The sequence below is a fragment of the Barbatula barbatula genome (genome assembly GCF_947034865.1).
Source record: "Barbatula barbatula genome assembly, chromosome: 22".
Classification (NCBI taxonomy): Eukaryota; Metazoa; Chordata; class Actinopteri; order Cypriniformes; family Nemacheilidae; genus Barbatula; species Barbatula barbatula.
Genome location: NC_136785.1, coordinates 20,039,046 through 20,059,417, shown reverse-complemented (window position 1 = coordinate 20,059,417; position 20,372 = coordinate 20,039,046). Strand labels below are relative to the sequence as shown.

Here is a 20,372-nt window from a genome sequence, read left to right as displayed (position 1 = left end):
GACCCAACGGTTGGTGTTGTGAAACTGTGTCGTTCGGTGCCAGATGGCACCGTTCTGCTTTCTATTTCCCCAAAATGAGTCGAAGAACATCCTCCACAGACTAAACCATCTCAGACACAGTTCTTCTGTTAGGACTTCTATTTCTGTAAACATTTATTTACTTCACCTAGATCGTAAGTGTTGAAGTGAAAATCCACAAGCACATGGTCCCGTTGTACATGGTAGTGAAATGTGTTGTGAATATTGCTCAGGGCATCTTGGTTTGCTCACTTTCTTGAATTCAGCTCAGCAGAAGTGTTGAGAAAAAAGACTTTTGTCTGGGTTTTAATTAAGAGTTCAGTCATTTTGTTGAGATTAGCCATCCGTCTGATGGTGAGGATTGTGGGAGATGAAGGTCGCTCTAGGGGAAACATGTGTTCATATTATCAGTCGGCACACATTTCCCCCTCCGTCTCTCTGGGTAATGAAGCACACTTTGTGCCGTGATATTAATTGAAGGAGGGAAAAGCTAAAAAAAGACAGAAAGGGGAGGTGGGTATTGGCATAACATTTGCACACAGCATAAATTCAGATTTAGTGTGTGCGTGTGCGTGTGTGTGTGTGTGTGCGTGTGCGTGCGTGTGTGTGTGTGTGTGTCCTCATATTCAATGTGCGGCAACAAACAGGGAAGACAAAAAGTGCTTCAGTGCCAATGGATATTTGAATGGATTTGAAGCTTCAAAACATGTTGTTGTATTTGACAAGCACAGCTGATGGAGGTCTCTCTGTGATGTATTGTATGGAGAGTTATTGGGCTGAAATGACTTTGCGATGGTTACTATCAAATGATACTGTTTAGTGAGGAGTTCAAGTTTTCTTTTTAAATTAAACATAACACGAGAATAACATTTTCCCATACAATGACAGTTTATGACTGTCAGGCTCCAAAAAGCAGCATGTTCCGGGACGTATTGTGCAAAATGCATCACATTAACAACTCTGGAAAAAATGCAATTTTTGTTGAATCTCAACTCAATCAAACCTCAGGAGTGACCAAGTCATCCAACACCACTGCGAAAGACCGACGGCATGACAAGACACATGAAAACTGTCATCAAAATTGTTTGGCAAATAAATTAAAAAAGTAAATATCATTTTATAATCTGATTTTATGAATGGTGAAATGGTCTCTACATTTTTTCTGCGGCTGTATATTTACTACATAACGATATTTGATGAAAATGCTAAAAGTGAACTTCTCTGAGGTGCAATCCACTGCAAACTGAGCTCAGACTCCAGTCTTCTTATGTTTCTCATTAAACATCTTATTCCCTCAGAAATATGTCACATTAAAGATGTAAAATGGGCTGCAAATGCAGTTTCATGTTGCTTAAATTGCTTCCGTTTAGAGCTTCATCGGGCAAATAGTCTGTTAAACACAATAAAGAAGTTCGGCTTTTTCATTAAAATCCTTTTTTTTCTCATTAGGCTCGTGTGCTCATTCATAAGTGTGCTGTTATTGATGAAACACATTTGACCCAGATAGATACGGAGTGTTGATTTATGAATGAGATCCTTCATTAGTTCTGCTCTTTAGGTAATGGCTTTCATTCAGCCTGTTTACCTCTCACACAGCACCAAACACTGTTTCACATCAATGAACATCAGTGTGTGTGTGTGATCTGCGTGGTGTTAATACAGAAATTAAAACATCATTCCTCTGTTTCTCATCTTGACTTGGAATTACATTGTGTGATATTACATCTCATTTCTGAAAAATGACTGCAGTATATTGTAAAGTCTTTCCTAATGGATATATGACTGAAAGAAAGAAACGTGCTGCCATACCTGAACTTTTGACTGGTTTTTAAGCTAGTTCTATCCTTGCCGATGTCTTCAGTTTTTACAAAAAGAAGCTTCGCAATGTTATAGCTTGGGAAACTTGTTGCTGAGTGATCAGTCAATGTGGACCGTTTCAAAATGCCTGACTCATCTACGGGTCTGGGACACTTAAATGAGGCGTCTATCTTTAAAAGCCACCGTAGGGACGGTATTTTGAGGAGAGACACGGTTTAACATTTTAGGAGACACTGGAGTTTCTGTGGCCGTGTTTTAATAAAAAGCTCAAGTCAGATATTTCTAGTCATCATACATGAAATTGTTTGTTTCATTAGTTTCCCAATAAAAATGATGTCACTTCCTGAAGAATGATGTTGTAAAATTAATGGCTTTGAATTTAGTGTTAGTGTTTATGTTTTCTGATAGAAGAACGCAATATTTCCAACACATTTTTATTTAAATGTCAGCACACTCATTTCATTTCACCGTGCAGATTCTGATCTCTTCTCTTTCACCTGAGCTCTGCCCGAGTGCTGTGTGTGTAGATCTGTTTTAGTTTCATCACTGGATTATCATATAGAGGGTTTCCAAGGGGACTGCCGTTAACTTCCAGTACACAGGATTAGATTTGTCGTAATGTATTTACAAAATGCGTTCTTTAGAGAAGCTTGTCTGTTTAGAGCTATGTAGAAACAACATGTCCATGCACTGTATGTAAATAGAAATAGCTTATACTGAGGTAAGAAAAACAGAACGCATAGCTATGTATGTTATATTGCATTTCTTTCAATAGATTCTCCAAAAAACTACACACTGGTCCTTTAACACACTACTCCTGTGTTTTCAAGTGTTGTAATATATATTGAATATACTGGATATTCTGCAAACTGTTTTAATCTTTAGAGGAGAAGTTATTCAACTATGGATCTATATTTAGTTGGGATCTAAATATACGCATCGGTTGAGCCTGGCTGTGACATTTATCCACAGGGATTAGTCCTATTGCTTATAACCTTCAAATATACTGTCAAACGAGCAGATTCCTTTTCTGCTATATACTGACACTGCTCATAACTCTTTTCCAACTTCTCGAGGATTCATTTTCAATAGTATTTTATGAATTTGTCTTTCAGTGATTAATGGAGTTTGTTTCCAGAGAGCGCTTTGCATGAGCTTCTGCCACGACTGTCATTACACTTCAAAATGTGCTTTCATAAGATGATAATCCACACACTTCATTATTCTAAGTCAAAACAAATGTATTCTACAATATCTTATAAATGTAAACGTAGTAAGAAACAGACATTCTGCAATTATATTTCACATTAATTGTATTTGGAAGAGCTGAGAATTACATTAAAACGTACGTCCAAAATATGATTTTTCAGTCATTTTAACTTTATCATACACGCTCAACCATAACATTCAGCTTTCAAACTATAGACATAAGTTAATATCATGACTCCAACACTCGTGCATGTGGGAAGTTACAGTAATATCAATTCTCAGACAATGTAAGTATTAACACTATATGTAAGCATCTGTTAATATTTGAATATCAGAAAGCATGAGTTTGAGACACGGATGTGACAAAAAGGAAGCACAATTTTAAAGGACAACATAGATTGTAGGATTTCTATGAATTAAAGTATGCAAACCAAATGCATCTGTAGAAGGAAACGTCTCTTCATCGAACATAACATTTTATTTCACGTGCCCATTTTTAGGAATATGGACTGTTGCTGTGGATGTGACAATTCACTTGCCTGACTATAGAAAACTTTACTTTAAAGAAGTGCTTTAAAAATTGAAACCAACTATTGACATCTGTTCATCCATCAGTATAGTGGAAACCTTTGGTCAGATTTTTTCATGTTAAAGTTGACATTTACATTTGTCATATGAGGTTGAAGAACATTGTGATTGTTTTAATCCTTTCGCTAGATTGACTCTTTGACTTTAAAGCATTCCGGCTGTGTGAATCACCTCTCCAGTGTCATGCTGTTATCTCACAGCCGTAGATTCACAATAAGAGTGCTGAAACAACCTGCAGACCCGCACGCAGGAGAGCCCACAATACAGCTTCTGCTTTCCTTTAGACGACACATCTTTTCCATTAGTCACACCAAATGTCTTTTCTCCTCTCTTGAGCTCTTGAGCTGAAGTTAAATGTGAGATGACACAGAGCCCAAAACTTTCTACATGTTTGGTCTCCACTTCTCATGATCTCTCTGGGCTTTCTCTGGACAATCTAAAGCCTACCGACGGAGTGACAGCAGGACAAACACAAGAGAAGTCAACTCAAGCAAACCTTGCGAGACAGCAGTCACTCGAAGTGTTTCGGGGCTTTGAAATGGCAGATTGTGTATGAGAGATGACTCGAGGACAGCCTGAGTGATTCTGTAGTGTTGATAAGCAATGAGATACATTCATTCTAAATGACATTTCTTGTGTGTGCAGATGGACAGAATATTCATGCGCTGACACTGAGAACATGATGAAGTCTTGATGATTTCTCATGAAGTCCTACATTTATCTGAACATTTCCCTTTAAACACTGTTTATTCATTATTCTGACATTTCATTTGTGTTCCAACATTCTTGATTTCAGCTTGTATGACATACATCGGTGAATGACACAAACCGTTACCTAAAGCTATGCTCTTTTCTGACATTCGTTCTGCTGGTGTATATCATAGCTAAATAGAACCTAAAGCTAACCGGGTCCTCTGCGTGATATTTGAAAAGGCTGTTTTTATGAAAAAAACGGATGCATGTCTTTTACCTGTGCTTGAAACTGGAGCAGATTTACAAAGACTTCCACACTAGGATAGTCGAAGACAGTTCATGTAAACATTTCAAACTAAAATAAATAAGATCCGGTTCTGGTTATCTAACATTTAGATCTGCTTCACAAATGTGGTACAGATCATTATTATATACAATAAAAAACGTAATTTATTATTAATGAAAATATTTTTTTTTTATGGAATTGAAAGAGAAAAGTTTGCAAGTAAACCTAAACTAACCTGTTGGATGAATTAGGTCTAATTTTATTCATCCCATAGGCCCGACTATAACGAAACCATCCGACTGATGTGTACAAAAACCCCTCATAATAAAAAGAAGATGCTTACTAAATTAGTATATTTGAAGAGTTTGGTTCCAAAATGTTTTTAATTGTGAATTCCATTTAATATCAATCAAACTGCAGTGAGTTTGTTTTTATTCAAGCCATCAAAACATACAGCTGACTAACACAATAAAAACATGATAACATCATTTTGGAACCAAACTCTTCATTTGTAACCCAAAGTTCAATTGTAATACAGAAGTGGTTCACTTATTTTTTTATTCCTACTATGGAAAGTCAATGAAGGCAAATTTTCAAGTGAACTAAAATGTGTTGTTGTTTCGTAGGATAAAAGGAGATAAGTGAAGACCCAGATTAACTCAGATTTATGGCGTGTCATAACCATTTCTACAGTATCAGTGTGACCTTTCCCTCAGCGCTGGAGTGATAGATGTACTTCATTAACATGTTTGAACAGTAGTGACCTGTCAGTGATGGATCAGTGACGGGTTTGAGACGACCCTGAGATGCTCCTGTCATATCATGACACTGAGGGCATGATGCTCGAAACCACAAGCGAATAATCATTTCACCCTAATCCCACATATACAACTACGTTTATAGATATATACAGCATATATACAGTATGTATTTAACAAGTGATTTCAGTATTTATTACGTTTTTTTGTATTCCATGGTTTTCATGAAAGGTGTTTTGCCAAAATTGAGCTTCTGGAACATTACCTTGTGCTCCCACAAATAAAAGCGATCATCACAGCTGAAACCTCCGTTCCGTACACACGCTGAAATATTTCTTCGAGAGCTGACAAGACATTTCTATTCCTGTGGCGTATAGTTGTTGGTGGTCAGTGTGCATTAGCTATTGTGTGAGGAAGCTGTGTAGGGATATATCATATTCAATGAGCCTCTTCATGACACGTTCACTCACACACTCGAGGCTCTTATAGAAAGACTCAGCGGGTGGCCTGTGTTTGTATAATTTGAGCAAAAAAACAGCCACCGGCACACTTGATTAATCACGGTTTTCATCCTCTCCGTCATGTTTTATAGACGTAAGAGCTGCATGGGAATTAATGTGACAGTTTAAAACACGCTTGCTAATCCCCCGCTGCTAAAGGAGGCGGCTATACAGCTAAAGTGTCTAAATAAGAATGTTTACCTTTTGTCTTTGGGTGTAAATCACAGGGTTACAGTGAATTAATTGGGACCCCGACTGTTCAAATATGTCCTTCTTTAAAGGGAAAACTCCTCAGTGCGCTGACTTTGGTCATGAAGACTAATTCGCTTCCTCTGCGGTGTCTTTACAGGCGACACGTGCACCATGGCTGAGTATAACCAGCTGAAGAGCATTCTGCTGGATATGCAGCATAGGAGCCGGACGGACGGCAAACACACTTCAGGAAATGCAATGGACCAAAAGAGAGCCACGGTGGACGCCATGTTCCAGTATTTAGATCTAAACCAGGATGGACGTCTGAGCGGTGGAGAGCTGGCAGAGGTGAGATACTGTTTGCCCAGTTCATTATGTCATCATATATGAGGTGATATAAAGCTTTGTGTGTCTGTGTCCATAGATGGGTGGAGCCTTTGAAAAATACACAAACAGTTCTTTTCGTTCACTGATGATAAGCCTGTAAGATGTGTACAGTATTACGCATGTTTTTCTTTCACAGATCTCCATAAAGGAGCATTTGGAAGACATTTTATTGCAGTGCACCATGCAAGACCTCCTGCGTTACGACGATTACAACAACGACGGTCATCTGACTCTTCAAGAGCTCTACACAGCTTTCCGTGAGTTTCACACGTGAAGGCCATCAGAGCAAATTATCCTCCCTCACCATGTGGCACATTTTTTGCTTTTCAATGAGCCAGGCACCATTAAATCTCTCTGAGGCGCTTAGCCCATTTGTGGCAAAGCGAGCACCTGATCCTTTGGGCCGATGAATGCGAATCACGGTCCAATGATGAGAGATGAGCGGTTTTGGCTGAGATAGAGGGATGAGATGGCAAACCAAGATTACCTCGAACCATCCATCGTCCTGGGCTGCATAAAGCCCTTATTTAATTCATCCCAGATTTTTCCGATGCGATTCGCAGTTCCCGTAATGAACAACTGTAACTAAAATTATACATCTATTCCAGAAGACATAAATCAAACCATTAGAGGTGCCGCGTGACTCTTATTTTTTGAGATTCAGCTACTGCACCAAAATTTGGCTCCATTAACCAGCACTGGTCATTAACCTCACTAATGATGGAGTTTAGCGGACTGCTTGTTGTCATTTTACACTTCTTTTGCTTTAAGTGTCCAACTGGGTGTCAGGATAGTCAGCGCCAGTGCTCAGGCGAGAAGGTTGAGTGTAGGAGTGTCGCTGTAATAAAACCTCGAGCCCTTCAGAAGGTTAACTGTGTTACTGCAGTGGGATTTTTGGAGGATGTCATCTGGAATGAGAGGAAATATCTCTGGAATGAGGATCATTGGTGAAATTGAAGGACTTCGGGTGTTCCACACAAACAAAGGTCCCACAGGAGAGCCTCAGCTCCTTCTGCACTGCTCATGTCTGTTGTGAAAGGCATTTTCATACATTATTATGTGCTTTACAGACCACCATGTCCTGAGCATTTATTGTTCAGACAAAATCAAATTAAAATCATTTGACTGTTTGCTATGTAGCTAGGCAGCATTTCAGCCTAATACTGGATTTTGGCACTCAAACTGGGAACTAATGTAGCGTTTTACAATGTAGGTAGGCAGCTCCGCAGGATTTTTGCACCGACCTTACGGAGTGTGCATTAAAATTGACCATACATTTGTCATCATTTAGAATTTATTCACACATGGGGCTTTAGCGGAGCAGGAAACCTCACCATTAATCTGAGACTACTGAAGCTTTGAATTCATCTGACGTTTCTGGATTTCAGTGCTTTCTGCGAAAATATAACATATAAACCCAAAGTGTCCTTACTGCTTCATTTTCTGGTCAAATGAAGGCAGCAGAAAAGAACAGATGAAGTAAGTATCACTACAAATGATGTTCAGAGTAATGGTCACTCGGGGCTTTGAAGGAATGCGCGTCCCACATGAATAAGACACGGCTTGTTGAGAAGTGTTTCTTTTGAAGCAGATACCACACCATTTAAAGAGTCAAATAAATAAGGAAATATCCTAAAGAAGGCCATAGAGCAGAGTATTACACAGACTTGAATAAACAACCACATGAAAAACAGCATCAGTACCATACATTACATTACATTTACCAGACGCTTTTTTCCAAAGGAGAGCATATCACAAATACTGAAATTCATTAAACAAATATATACATAACAAACATTCCATTATTATTAATTTAATATATATTCTAGTTTTCTGTATCAATTATCCATAAACATTATCATACAATGTATAGAATATTGTTGTTAAAAACGTAACAATTTGTAAATAACGGTTAAATAACAATGTTGTATCATGTTTGATTCAACACCAAGAATTAAATTGGCATTCATGAATTTTAAATCGAGCAGCACCCTGCAGCCAGGCCTTACTGTACAGTAACACACACACACACATTTATCAGCAGCATGGAGAATATCATAGGCACAGAGAGAGAGAGAGAGACAGGGGCCGCTGTTTTTGTGACTGGAGCATTCATTGTCAAGCTGCAGTCTATATGTTTTTCACGGCTCTCATTAATGATGGAATTATAAACACACTTAGCTGCCGTGTCAGCAGACCCGCTTAATAAATCAAGATGCCAAAACAGAGACCATGACGGCCCTCGGGGGTCACAGGGGGGAATTATAATGAATCTTATTGACTTTCTTAATACATGTTCCTGGTTGGGATCCTGGTAAATGATGATTCATCATTGTAATCATTTAATCAATCAAATAATTTGACTCTCCGACTGAAGGAAATCACATAGAGTAGTGCATGAACCCGTTTGTTTAGTTCTATTTATTTACTCTTATTAGGTTAAGCAGCCGTTCTTGTTAATGGAGGAATGTGGAGATTCTCTTGAGGGTGAACATGACCTTCAGCCTTCTCCAAAGTTTCAGCGTTCAACATCCAATCAATTCACAATCCAATCAAATCCTGATGGAGGAATTCACATTCCCGTCACACAATAGAGGTCAAATGGGTCTGGAATGGCGTTCTATGTTGACTTGAACGGTTTTATAAAGAGAGCACTGTAGTCATATAATGCCTAAACCAATCATTACACAGAACGAGTCTTTAAGACAGAAAAACACAGAGAGTAGAGAGAGAGAGAGAGCAGTGGGGTGAGGGATTGAATGAAGCAGTGTAATTGGTTGAGAAAAGGTCTCGCTGAGAGATTTCCAGCAGGTCACTCAAGGTGTCTGTATATCAGAGGAGGTCACGAGTCTCTCTACTGGGTCACCCGGAGAGTTCATTAAACATAACGATTAAAGACAAAGGCTCTGTTTCAAAACCTTGTCAGCCGTCTACATAGGGTGCCTTCTGAGGGAGCATCCGAGACACCAAGTGAAGTGTGCCTGAGATAAAAATCTATTTTAGTTAGAGAATTGTGACATGCAACATCACAGCAGTGCCTATAAATACACAGCACATGCGAATATTAAAAAACTGTGCATTAGATTGTAGATTTATATTGAAACTTTGAAACAGCACCAGGAAGTGAGGTGTAGGTCATCAATTTAGTGCTTTTTTCTGATCAGATTGTGTTCTTTAAGATAAATATGTTCTCAGTCGGTATCTTATGAAATACTGAATACACACACTTGCGTAACAGGACTTTAACAGTCCGAATACAAATACATAGAAAGTTATTTTTAGTTTTCAGTTCAGTTAGTTTCGTCCATGTACATCATATGAAAAAATGCAATGTGATATATTTTTCCTTATTTTCATTTTGTTCTTATGTCTCTAGTGCCTATATCTGTACTGTATACTATAGTTCAGACATGACATGGCATGTATTACGGATCAGACATCCTCTTCTCTGTGGGGTTTTCAGTCATTCATGTATAGCAAATTTGAAGGTCATGAGCTTTATAGGGGAATGGGACGACTAATGTTGAATCGTGACGGCAGAGATTAAGTTTCCATGACACAACCTGAAGATCTGCAAATGCTGTGAGTATATACTTTGTACACTTTATATTTTGCTGTTAAGAAGATAAAATCCTGCAGCTTTTAAATCCTGAATGAAATACACTAATAACTACTAGAAAACAAAAGTTTGTTACATGTAAACTGTTCCCGCCCGAATTTGTTGAAACCCAACATTTGAGATGGAGGTGTAAAGTCGCTGACAGCAGAGCTTCCAGAGCTTGAGGTGAATGTTTGTCCCGCTCCGTGGTTTTCTCCTCCTCTCGCATTAGTGGAATGAAATGCATTTGCATTCTCTCGGGCGGACGTCTTTTGAAGTTTCTGTTTATGAGAATCAGCTTTTGTGACGAATTGCACCTGGACGGTTTCCGTGGTTACAGAAGTTGCCAGTCATGCACGTTTAATTTATTGCAAAGGTTCTTTAAAGGGCTTTGGGTTTTCACGGCCTTTTCTCCTCATAGCAGACGAACACATTAGTGATGTTGTCATGTTCTGTCCGGCCCTCATTGTGATCTGATGTGAAGAGCCAGCTGTCACCCAGAGTAAAATCAGCCACGCATCCCATAACGCATGATACACCGTAAATCATCTGGAAGGGTTGCCGCCATATTGTAACGTGTAAAGGTTTGATAAATGCTGCACATTTCAATACTGTGGAGGGTTTGTTAGGTAATATTGAAGTGTCATGTATATATTTGTGTAATGGACAGCTAAATGTTTTATTTGATTATATTTTATATTTGATGGCAACATATGAGTGTAGTCTTCTGTAATGACTCTCTACGTCAGATCTGCGAATGTGCATTGTTCCAAAGCAGCTAAGAAAAACAGGTCAAGCACAGCACAGTCCACGGTGTTTCTAAAACGAGCAAGATCATTCTAATAAATACTAAATATCATCAGTCTCCCGATGAGCTAGCCAACAAGGTCCTGTGGCAATGAACCCATTGCAAAGCGATTGTTTTAGGCCGTTGTTGTTTGTTAAGCGGTCGGCCCTTAAACTTTCCAATAGGTAAAGCTAAATGAATTGCTTCGCATCATGACGTTTTTGCTGTCATTTCAACACTGAACCCTTGGACTTCACACGAATCAACATGGATGCCAAATTCATGCGTTTCTATAATGAAGTAATTTCTTTTTATTTCATGTGGAAATGTTGGCAAACCCAGAAGAGGTTTTATTGAAACGTAAGGCAGTTTTCTCGCACCTATCACGCTTTTTGCTGCTCAGCATGTGGTCTGCTTTTATCTCAGCCTCCAACCTGGACTGCGAGGAGGAAATAATTCATTACCGCGCTTCCATTGATTTATTCCTTCTGCAGGCTTCAGCTCCAGTCTGACTTCAAACGAGTGCTTCAGGCGATAGACTGTTCGGCTCTTTCTGCCGCTGCCTCTTTACACACGGAGACAAAAGACAAGAGGCAGGAGAAAAACTCTGAAAGTCTCTCGTCGTGAGGGCCGACAGGAGGACATGCAGAAGATCTTAATGCGCCGGTACCGGACAGACGATGTGTTAAACAAGTACAGTATGCTAAGATGATGGAGTGGGCATACGGTGACTCAAGTTTAATTCCCATCTCAGGGTCTTTTACCATCCTGTACTTCCCCGTCCTCTCTTTTCAAATATGACAAGAAGCTGAAGTATAGACTGATGTCATGAAATTCAATTCAATGTTTTGAAGCACAATATAGGTTAACTTACTTAAAATTTGTAACATCTAATAAAACTAAATCAAACCATTTGTACATTCCTGCTTTGTATCCAAGTGAGATTTCACCAGCACACAACACAGTACATCTGTGAAATACTGAGCTGATCTCGAACCGCATACAGAAATCAGCTCATCGTAGATGAGTACGCTGTAATATCCTGGTTAGGCCGAAACCTGTCGTTTTCAAGGGGTTGCTATGGCAACAGAGTGATGCACACATGCACAGGTTGAAGATGCTGGACTCGTGTCTTGAGTCAATCAGTCCGGTGTGTTTGCTGAATGCAGCGGGTCTGTGCAATCATTGTCAAATGATTTATGTTCAGTCTTACTGTGTGATGCTTTGCACACGAGAGGTTATGGCAGATTGAACACCCTCAAACGTTGCCTGTTTGTTTGATTTCTTTTGTTTTTATGAAGCATTTGATCGGTTCAGCTTTTTTATGTCTGTAGGTGTAAAGTCTACCTAAAGGACCTTTATATGGTGGTAAATGAGATCGAAGCGTAGGAGGTTAGCACATATCAACTCGTTTCTCGTCTGATGTCAAACGATGTGAAAAACCGCAGGCCTGTGATTATCTCATTACAGCTGTGAACGTGCATACAAACTGCCAGCTATGCTCTGTAATTGCCTGTCAGCACTTCTGATTGTATTTGACAAGAGCACAGAGACACGTCAACATCACTTCTATTATCATCATGTAACCTCCATCCTCTCCGGTCCAGTTACACATTTATTTTGACCCGAAGTATATTTACAAAATAGAAAACCAATTAGCTTCAGATGTGATCGCATTTTCCCTTTGTTTCATAATTGCACAGAATATTTGTGTCTCGAGAGCAACAATAGCATTACTGAAGTCACATACAGTAGTAGTCCATTTTCCAAACAGATTCGTGAAAATATATTAAAACTGTGCATGTGTGTTGTGGTGTTGTGTTTGGAGTGTAAAAATGCAGGTTTGAAATGACAAGAGCGTGAGTGAATCGTGACATCATTTTCATTTTTGGGTGAACTATCACTTAAAGCAGGTCGATGATCTCAGCAGAATGTATTCATGTATTAAGAAGAGAAAGAATAAGTTCATCTGAAAATGATGTCACGCTGTCAAAGAACAGAAGTTGTAATTGGTCTTTTCCATATTGAAAGGGTTTTCTTGGTTATCGGTTGAGTCTTAAGCTTTCACGTTGGATACCGGTGACTGCTAATGGTCCACTGCTCAACTTCATTTACACGTAATGCCGTAGATCTGAGCCGCTATCGATTAGCACAGCGTGTTTGCTCTGGAAGCAAGAAAAAGCAATCTCCTCTCTTTCAGCGCGTCTAGCTTTGTCATTACATTACAGGCCAGCGCTGAGCCAAGCAGAGGAAAGGATTTTTTGCCGTCATATTGCAACGAAAGGGTTTGTAAGGCCTCGTATAGGATCGAAGAAGTAGAACGTCCTGCAGCAAGGTTAGATTGACCTTTTCTCGTGTTTATTGGAAGTTTTGAAAACTGATTTACTGGGAGAAACACATTGCTGGGCCGGAGAAAAGTGGCGGATTGCTGTTAAACGAAAATCTGTAATTATAATCGGTTGTGTTCGAACCCTCCCAAACACTTTATGGCACAGAAGGCACATAAAAATCACAAGCTGTGACAGGTGCGCCTTAGTTTGCTCAGATACATGACATAAGCTGAGGTGTGCAGACTTCACACTCGCACCATCTGTACACGTAACCTGAACGCTGTCTCGCTGCCGTGAGGGATGACACCTGCCTCATGGCTGTCATACGGCCCCTGACACGACAAGATACCTGCGACCCCTCTAACATGCACTGAACACACTGGGGGACGCACTTCTGCTAATGTGATTAATGTCGTGTGGAAATAAAGGCCACATACACTTGTGTCTCCTGTTCACAAGTCAACACATTCTCTTTGCTTTTATTGTTATTATTAGTATTGGTATTATTGGGAGGTGTATACTGCATGTTTGGATTTGGATTCAATTTATTGTCATTACACACATACAAGTACAGTGCAACAAAATGTATGTTGCACTTAATGTCAAAATAAATCTAAAACTGAAAAAGGCAGAAGAACTACAGACAGAAGCAACACCTCAAATCACACAGATGTTGAGCAGAGGGGACCAGACTCATGGTTTTCAGTCGTACACATAATATAGATAAACATACAGTATGTGAAAGACTAATGCTTAAGAAATTCAATATCATGAGACCAGGATATCACTGAGAATGCAGAACTTACTTCATGTGGTTGTGTTGGACCCTTGAAGTTTGTTTTTCATTTTGTCATTACAACAATCGGACCAGATTATTACAGTCAGAAATTAGTTTATAACTCTTTCATATATTGAGAATCATTTCTGCTTCAGGCCAAGATTTTAAAATGAACCGAACAGACTGGCATTGAGTTGTTAATGTTCATGAACATGAGTTTGCATCGTTCTTCGTAAAGAAAACTACTGCCATCAGCAGCCAGTTCTCTACGCCACCATCTGTCGTACCCGCCCACATCCCTGACACGTGTGTGCTCCCCGCCTTTTCTACTCTGTCTGAAGCTGATGTCTCAAAGGTCATTGGCTCCAACCACCCTACCACCTGCCCACTGGATCCCATCCCCACCCATCTCCTCCAGGCCATCTCTCCAACGGTTGTGCCTGCTCTGACCCACATCATCAACTCTTCGCTCACCACTGGGACATTTCCCACAGCGTTCAAAGAGGCCCGCATCACACCGCTTCTAAAGAAACCCACCCTGGACCCTACACTGCTAGAAAACTACAGGCCTGTCTCCCTTCTTCCCTTCATTGCCAAAGCCCTGGAGCGAGTTGTGTTCAACCAGCTCTCATCCTTTCTCATGCGAAACAACCTCCTGGACAGCAATCAGTCTGGTTTCAAGACCGGTCATTCCACAGAGACTCCAGTGGTCTCAGTCATCAACGCCCTGAGACTGGCAAAAGCATCATCCATGTCATCTGTGCTCATCCTACTGGATCTGTCTGCTGCCTTTGACACTGTCAATCATCACATCCTCCTGGCTTCTCTCAGTGCTATGGGTGTCTCTGGAATGGCGTTGCAATGGTTTGAGTCCTACCTCTCGGGTAGGTCATTCAGAGTATCCTGGAGAGATGAGGTCTCCGCGTCCCAACAGCTCAACACGGGGGTGCCACAGGGCTCAGTGCTTGGACCGCTACTCTTCTCCATTTACATTTACATTTATTCATTTGGCAGATGCTTTTATCCAAAGCGACTTACAAGTAGTTTTATACAGTGGCACATTACTGCAGAGCAATCAGGGGTAAGGTGCCTTGCTCAAGGGCCCTTCAGTCATGACCTGCTGGCACTGAGATTAGAACCGGCAACCTTCTGACCACAAGCCCAACGCTCTAACCATTAGGCCACAGCTGATTTACATGACATCCCTCGGCTCGGTCATTCAGAAGCATGGCTTCTCCTATCACTGCAATGCCCACGACACACAACTCTACTTGTCATTTCAACCGGACGATCCGACGGTCGCTGCTCGCATCGCGGCATGCCTGAGTGACATCTCGCTTTGGATGAAGGATCATCACCTGCAGCTAAACCTTGCAAAAACGGAACTGCTTGTGATCCCGGCCAACCCAAAGATTCACCACAACCTTGCCATTCAACTAGGCTCATCAACGATTACACCGTCCAGCACAGCCAGAAACTGGGAGTGGTAATCGATGATCAGCTTAACCTCACAAGTCATGTTGCCAGCACCGCCCGGTCCTGTAGATTCATCCTCTACAACATTAGGAAAATTAGACCTTTCCTATCAGAGCACTCTACGCAAGTCCTAGTCCAGGCTCTTGTCCTGTCCAAACTGGATTATTGCAATGCGCTTCTGGATGGACTTCCTACTTGCACAATCAAACCTCTCCAGATGATCCAGAATGCGGCGGCAAGAGTGGTCTTCAATGAACCGAAGAGAGCGCATGTAACTCCGCTCTTCATCAGGTTACACTGGCTCCCAGTTGCCGCCCGCATAAAGTTCAAAGCTTTGCTCCTGGCCTACAAGACCAACACCGTATCTGCACCATCGTATCTCCACTTGCTAATGCAGATCTATGTTCCTGCCAGATCACTGCGGTCTGCAAAGGAACAACGACTAGTGGTACCATCACAAAAAGGAAAAAAGTCACTCTCCCGTACCTTCTCTGGATCTGTTCCACATTGGTGGAATGATCTACCAGCTGCTACAAGATCAGCAGACTCGGTTGCCATCTTTAAAAAGCGCCTAAAAACACATCTCTTCCGTCAACACGTCGCTGATTGATTTTTCCTAATTCTCTTACCTTTCCTTTATAAAAAAAAATAAAAAATACTAACCTCACTATTCTTAGCTTTGTATACTGTGCTAGGCTTTAATGGACTAGTTTGATGCACTTATGTATTTTGTTGCCTATGTTGTTATAATTGCTTCCAATGTTTCCTCATCTGTAAGTCGCTTTGGATAAAAGCATCTGCTAAATGACTAAATGTAAATGTAAATGAGGGTTATTTTTGGGATGTATTCCAGTGCAAATATGAACCGCAGCGGTTTGTTTGGAGAAGCATAATACCACTTCATGAAATATCACTGACATTTATTGACATTTGGAGATGTGTCGGGTTATCTACAGTGAGATGAGTCCTACACAACGAGTGGTCAGTGAATACACAACAGTGGTACACATGAGTGGTCAGTGAATAATCTGGTTTATTCACTTGACTTCTTCAGGCAGATAGTTTTCATTGAGGCGCAGCATCTCATTCCCTTTTTTCAGGGAACAGGGTTACAGCCAAATAACCCGAAACATTTAGGAGCATCTGCAGAGGTTTGACGGTACATGCTGGAAGGCTGGTCAGGAGATCATTGCAGAACTCCAGCATGGAAAGAACTAGATCATTGACAAGGAGTTGTGCAGCATTCCCCAACAGGAAGGGTCTGATTTCAACTTCTGTCGGTAGGACCAACCTTAGAGGTATCTGATCTAAAAGATCTGAACCACTGGAGTGCGGCTCCTGACACACCGTCTCTGGTCTTGAATAGCTGTGAGTATTGAGGTCTCAGATGAATAGCCACTTTTGAAACCAGATTGGTTGTTATCCAGAAGGTTGTTCTATGCAAAAAAAGAAGAGGAGGATCCCACTCAAGGATCTTGGAAATGAATGGTAGAAATCTTACGTGACTGTATTTGACTGTAAATATAAATATGTGCAAAATATCTGAAGAGAATGCTCAGAGAACACACTAAGGTTGAGGATTCACTCACAATATTGTTTCAATTGTAATACAGAATTATAAAATAAACACAGACTGAGGTCAAACAGAGGACTTAAGTGTTAAGACCAGGGAAGTGTCACAAGATTAGTCTGTTTGGCTCTGTTTTCTGTCTTCCTGTTTTGCCTGTGTTCCCTCATTAGATTCCCTAGTAGGTCATTTCCCCACACCTGTTTCTGTTCTCCCTGATTATGTTCATTGTGTATTTAAGCCCTGTCTGTTCCTGAGTTCTTTGTCGGTTATAATTTGTGTTATATGTGTTTGTGTCCGTTCCATTTGGCCATTGCACATTCTGTAACAGGAAAAATGCTTTGAAATGCAGTTGTTCAAGACTTTGCATAGACTGACTGTAAACATGGTTAAACAATAATGAGTCTTTGCAAGGGATTATGGGAAATAGTAGTACATAAATGTCATGAATCTGACAGGAACCCAGATGCAGACAGCAAAAATTAAACAAAGACCTTTTAATAAAACAAAAACCCACAAAGGGGGTTGCAAACAGCAAATAATAAGTACTCAAAACAACAACTTCCCACCGGCAAGCGACAGAGAACGTGAGGTGCAGGTGAGGGGAATGAAACACTAAGGGCGAGAATATGGGGAAACAAGGGGGCGGGGCCAAGACACGTGACGCAAAGTGACAACAAAGGCCACGTGCTTCCACACAAAGCACGTGACAACCACAAAAACACATGGTACTGTCACAACCCTGTCCAAAGAACTAGAAATAATCAGGACATTATCATGAGAATAATGGGATAGTAGATAAGTGGACCTCCACCTCGAGATGCTCATTCACATTCATGTCTGTTTTTTTCTTTCAAGGTAATTCCTAAGAAACAGATCGTAGTGATTTGTTAACTTCAAATAACATAGAAATGAATGTGTTTTTTTAGTTGTGTTTGGCCCTTCAAGCATGGTTTTGAATGCAAGAGTCCTGTGGGCTCATTCTTACACCTCTGTGTTATGAAAGAGAATCTAATCACAAGTGTGATTATTACCCTCCCATCATCCAAGACCTTTTTTCAGAATAGACAATAACTCACTCAGCGTTCGCATTCCCACATTCCCATGAGTGTCTATTTCTGCACATAGCACACACTGTACGTATATAAAGAGAGAGTGAATATATGTCCTCCCTACACCTCCAACAAAATCCATTACAGCATCACTGTTCCCAATTCTTAGCTGTTTTATGAAATGATATTTCAGTACAAGAAATTCTGAAAATACATTAGTCATGACACATATGACACAGAATCGTTTTTTTAAAAACAAACAAGTGACATACAACATTTCCATAATTTTGTGTCACTTTCAAAGAAAAGAAGGACATTTATTGTCTACTTTATGCATATAAATGATCTCAATGAAAACAGACATCAACATAAAGCCACTCCAGGTTTTGCTGAATACCTCCACGGCCATTTGAACCTGAAACCATGTTGAATCTCAAGGTGACGTGGTTGATTATTCAATGAAGTATATTAGGCCTTGGATGCCTTTAGAAAACAAAATATAAATCCACCTATAAACAGTAAATATGTTGAAGAGAAAGATATGCATATACTAGTGTTGCAGGTCCCGATTTCAGAGACCCAGCAGCCAGATTACTGTAACCTGTAAAACAGGAATAAAGTCAAAAGAAGACAGGAGAGTTGCATCTGCTCTTTCACAGCTCCTCAGTTGATCTGAGGACGCATGCGCAGTTTGTTGTTCTTCTCGCAACTCTCCGATCAGACTATCAAAATAAGAGTCCCTTTTTTTCCCCTTCCATATCTCTCAATTAACAATAGCTGTTGAACATAAACGCTGCATAGATAAATTATATGGTGAATAAACTTAAAACAATACAAAATAAGAAACATTAAAATAAAGCACAACCTTACACAATTGTGTACATACTTTGTGTGTATCACACTCTCCCTGACAAAATAAGAAAAGCTCTAGTAATCAACTTACACTTTTCATTACCACACACTTTAACCACTCTTAATAAACAGCAGCAGTAACCCCATAAGGTGCGTGAACTTGAGGTAAGTACATGTGGGGGTAAGTGACGGATGTGGTGTAATGGTGTAAACCCCAAACAGGCATGTGTGAGATGGGGTAAGCAGTAACTGAATTCAGTGTGGGTGTGTAAGGGTGGATCGCGGGTTGGCCCAACATATCGTAGGTATAAACCTGTCTTGGCCTCCGCTCTCTAGCTGACCGCCTTACACTGGTTTCTCCTTCCTCTTCCAGAGCCTCAGTTCTGTCGACAAAATCAGTGTCACTTCCGATATTTGCTACATCTCCTCCGTCAGCGTCAACTGGATGTAGTCCCTCAAGATAAGTAGCTGTTCTTCTCTCTGATGGACTCTCACTTATCCTCTGCCCTTCTCTGTCCTGAATCTGTCCTGGGCTTCTCCCTCCCGGCATAACCTGAATGCTTTCCCTTACAGGATCTCGCTCTGGGGGTCTGTTGCTTCCTGATGTCGGCCTGTCGACTGGAGCTCTTAACCAGTATCCTCCTGCACTACTCTCTTCATCAGAGCTGGCTAGGTCACAGTCTCTATCATCCAGATTGTCATTGTCTGTATCTCTCACAGTCTTTTTCTGTCTTTCAGGTCTCTTTGATCCAGGTGTTGTCGTTGGAGCATCAACGGGTAGGTCGTTCACCAGTAGCAACAGGTTTCGATGTAGTGTCCTGGTCTTTCCACGGTCATTGTTTTCAGGATATATGACATACACAGGGTTCTTCGATACTTGTTCCATCACAACATATACAGCCTTTTCCCAGTAGGACCGTAACTTTCCTGGGCCCCCTCGCTCACCAAGGTTCCTGACCAACACTCTGTCTCCTGCTTTCAGCACAACCCCTTTCACTTTTCGGTCATACTGTGCTTTCCCTCTCGCACTTGACTGTCGACTGTGGCTTTCCGCGATCTGGTATGCTTCACTCATTTTGTGTGCCCACTGCTTTGCATATCCCTTCGGTGTGATCTCTTCCGTTGGTTCCACCAGGCCGAAGATCAGGTCAACTGGAAGGCGAGGATGTCGTCCGTACAGCAGGAAAAAGGGCGAGTATCCTGTGGACTCGTGCCGTGTACAATTATAAGCATGTACAATTTGCGGTAAGTGATCCTTCCACCTCTCCTTTTCCTTGTCCGCTAGTGTCCTTAACATCTGTAACAGGGTCCGGTTGAACCTCTCAACTGGATTGCCCTGGGGGTGGTATGGCGACGTTCGAGAGTGGCCAATACGAGTGAACTGTCTTAAAGTGCGGAAGAGTTCGTTTTCAAATTCACGACCTTGGTCGTGATGCAATTTTTCCGGGTATCCAAAGCGCGGGATGTAATCCTGGAACAGGCG

At 40.9% G+C, this 20,372-nt stretch overlaps 1 protein-coding gene across 1 annotated transcript in view; it reads left to right on the top strand.

Annotated features, from left to right (window-relative positions):
• Nucleotides 1–20,372, top strand: part of fstl4 (follistatin-like 4) — a 115,397-nt gene that overhangs the window by 65,398 nt on the left and 29,627 nt on the right. Inside the window, exons 5-6 of the mRNA XM_079487457.1 lie at nucleotides 6,220–6,410; nucleotides 6,586–6,706. Coding sequence (XP_079343583.1) covers nucleotides 6,220–6,410; nucleotides 6,586–6,706 — 312 coding nt within the window. The remainder of the gene's footprint in view (nucleotides 1–6,219; nucleotides 6,411–6,585; nucleotides 6,707–20,372) is intronic.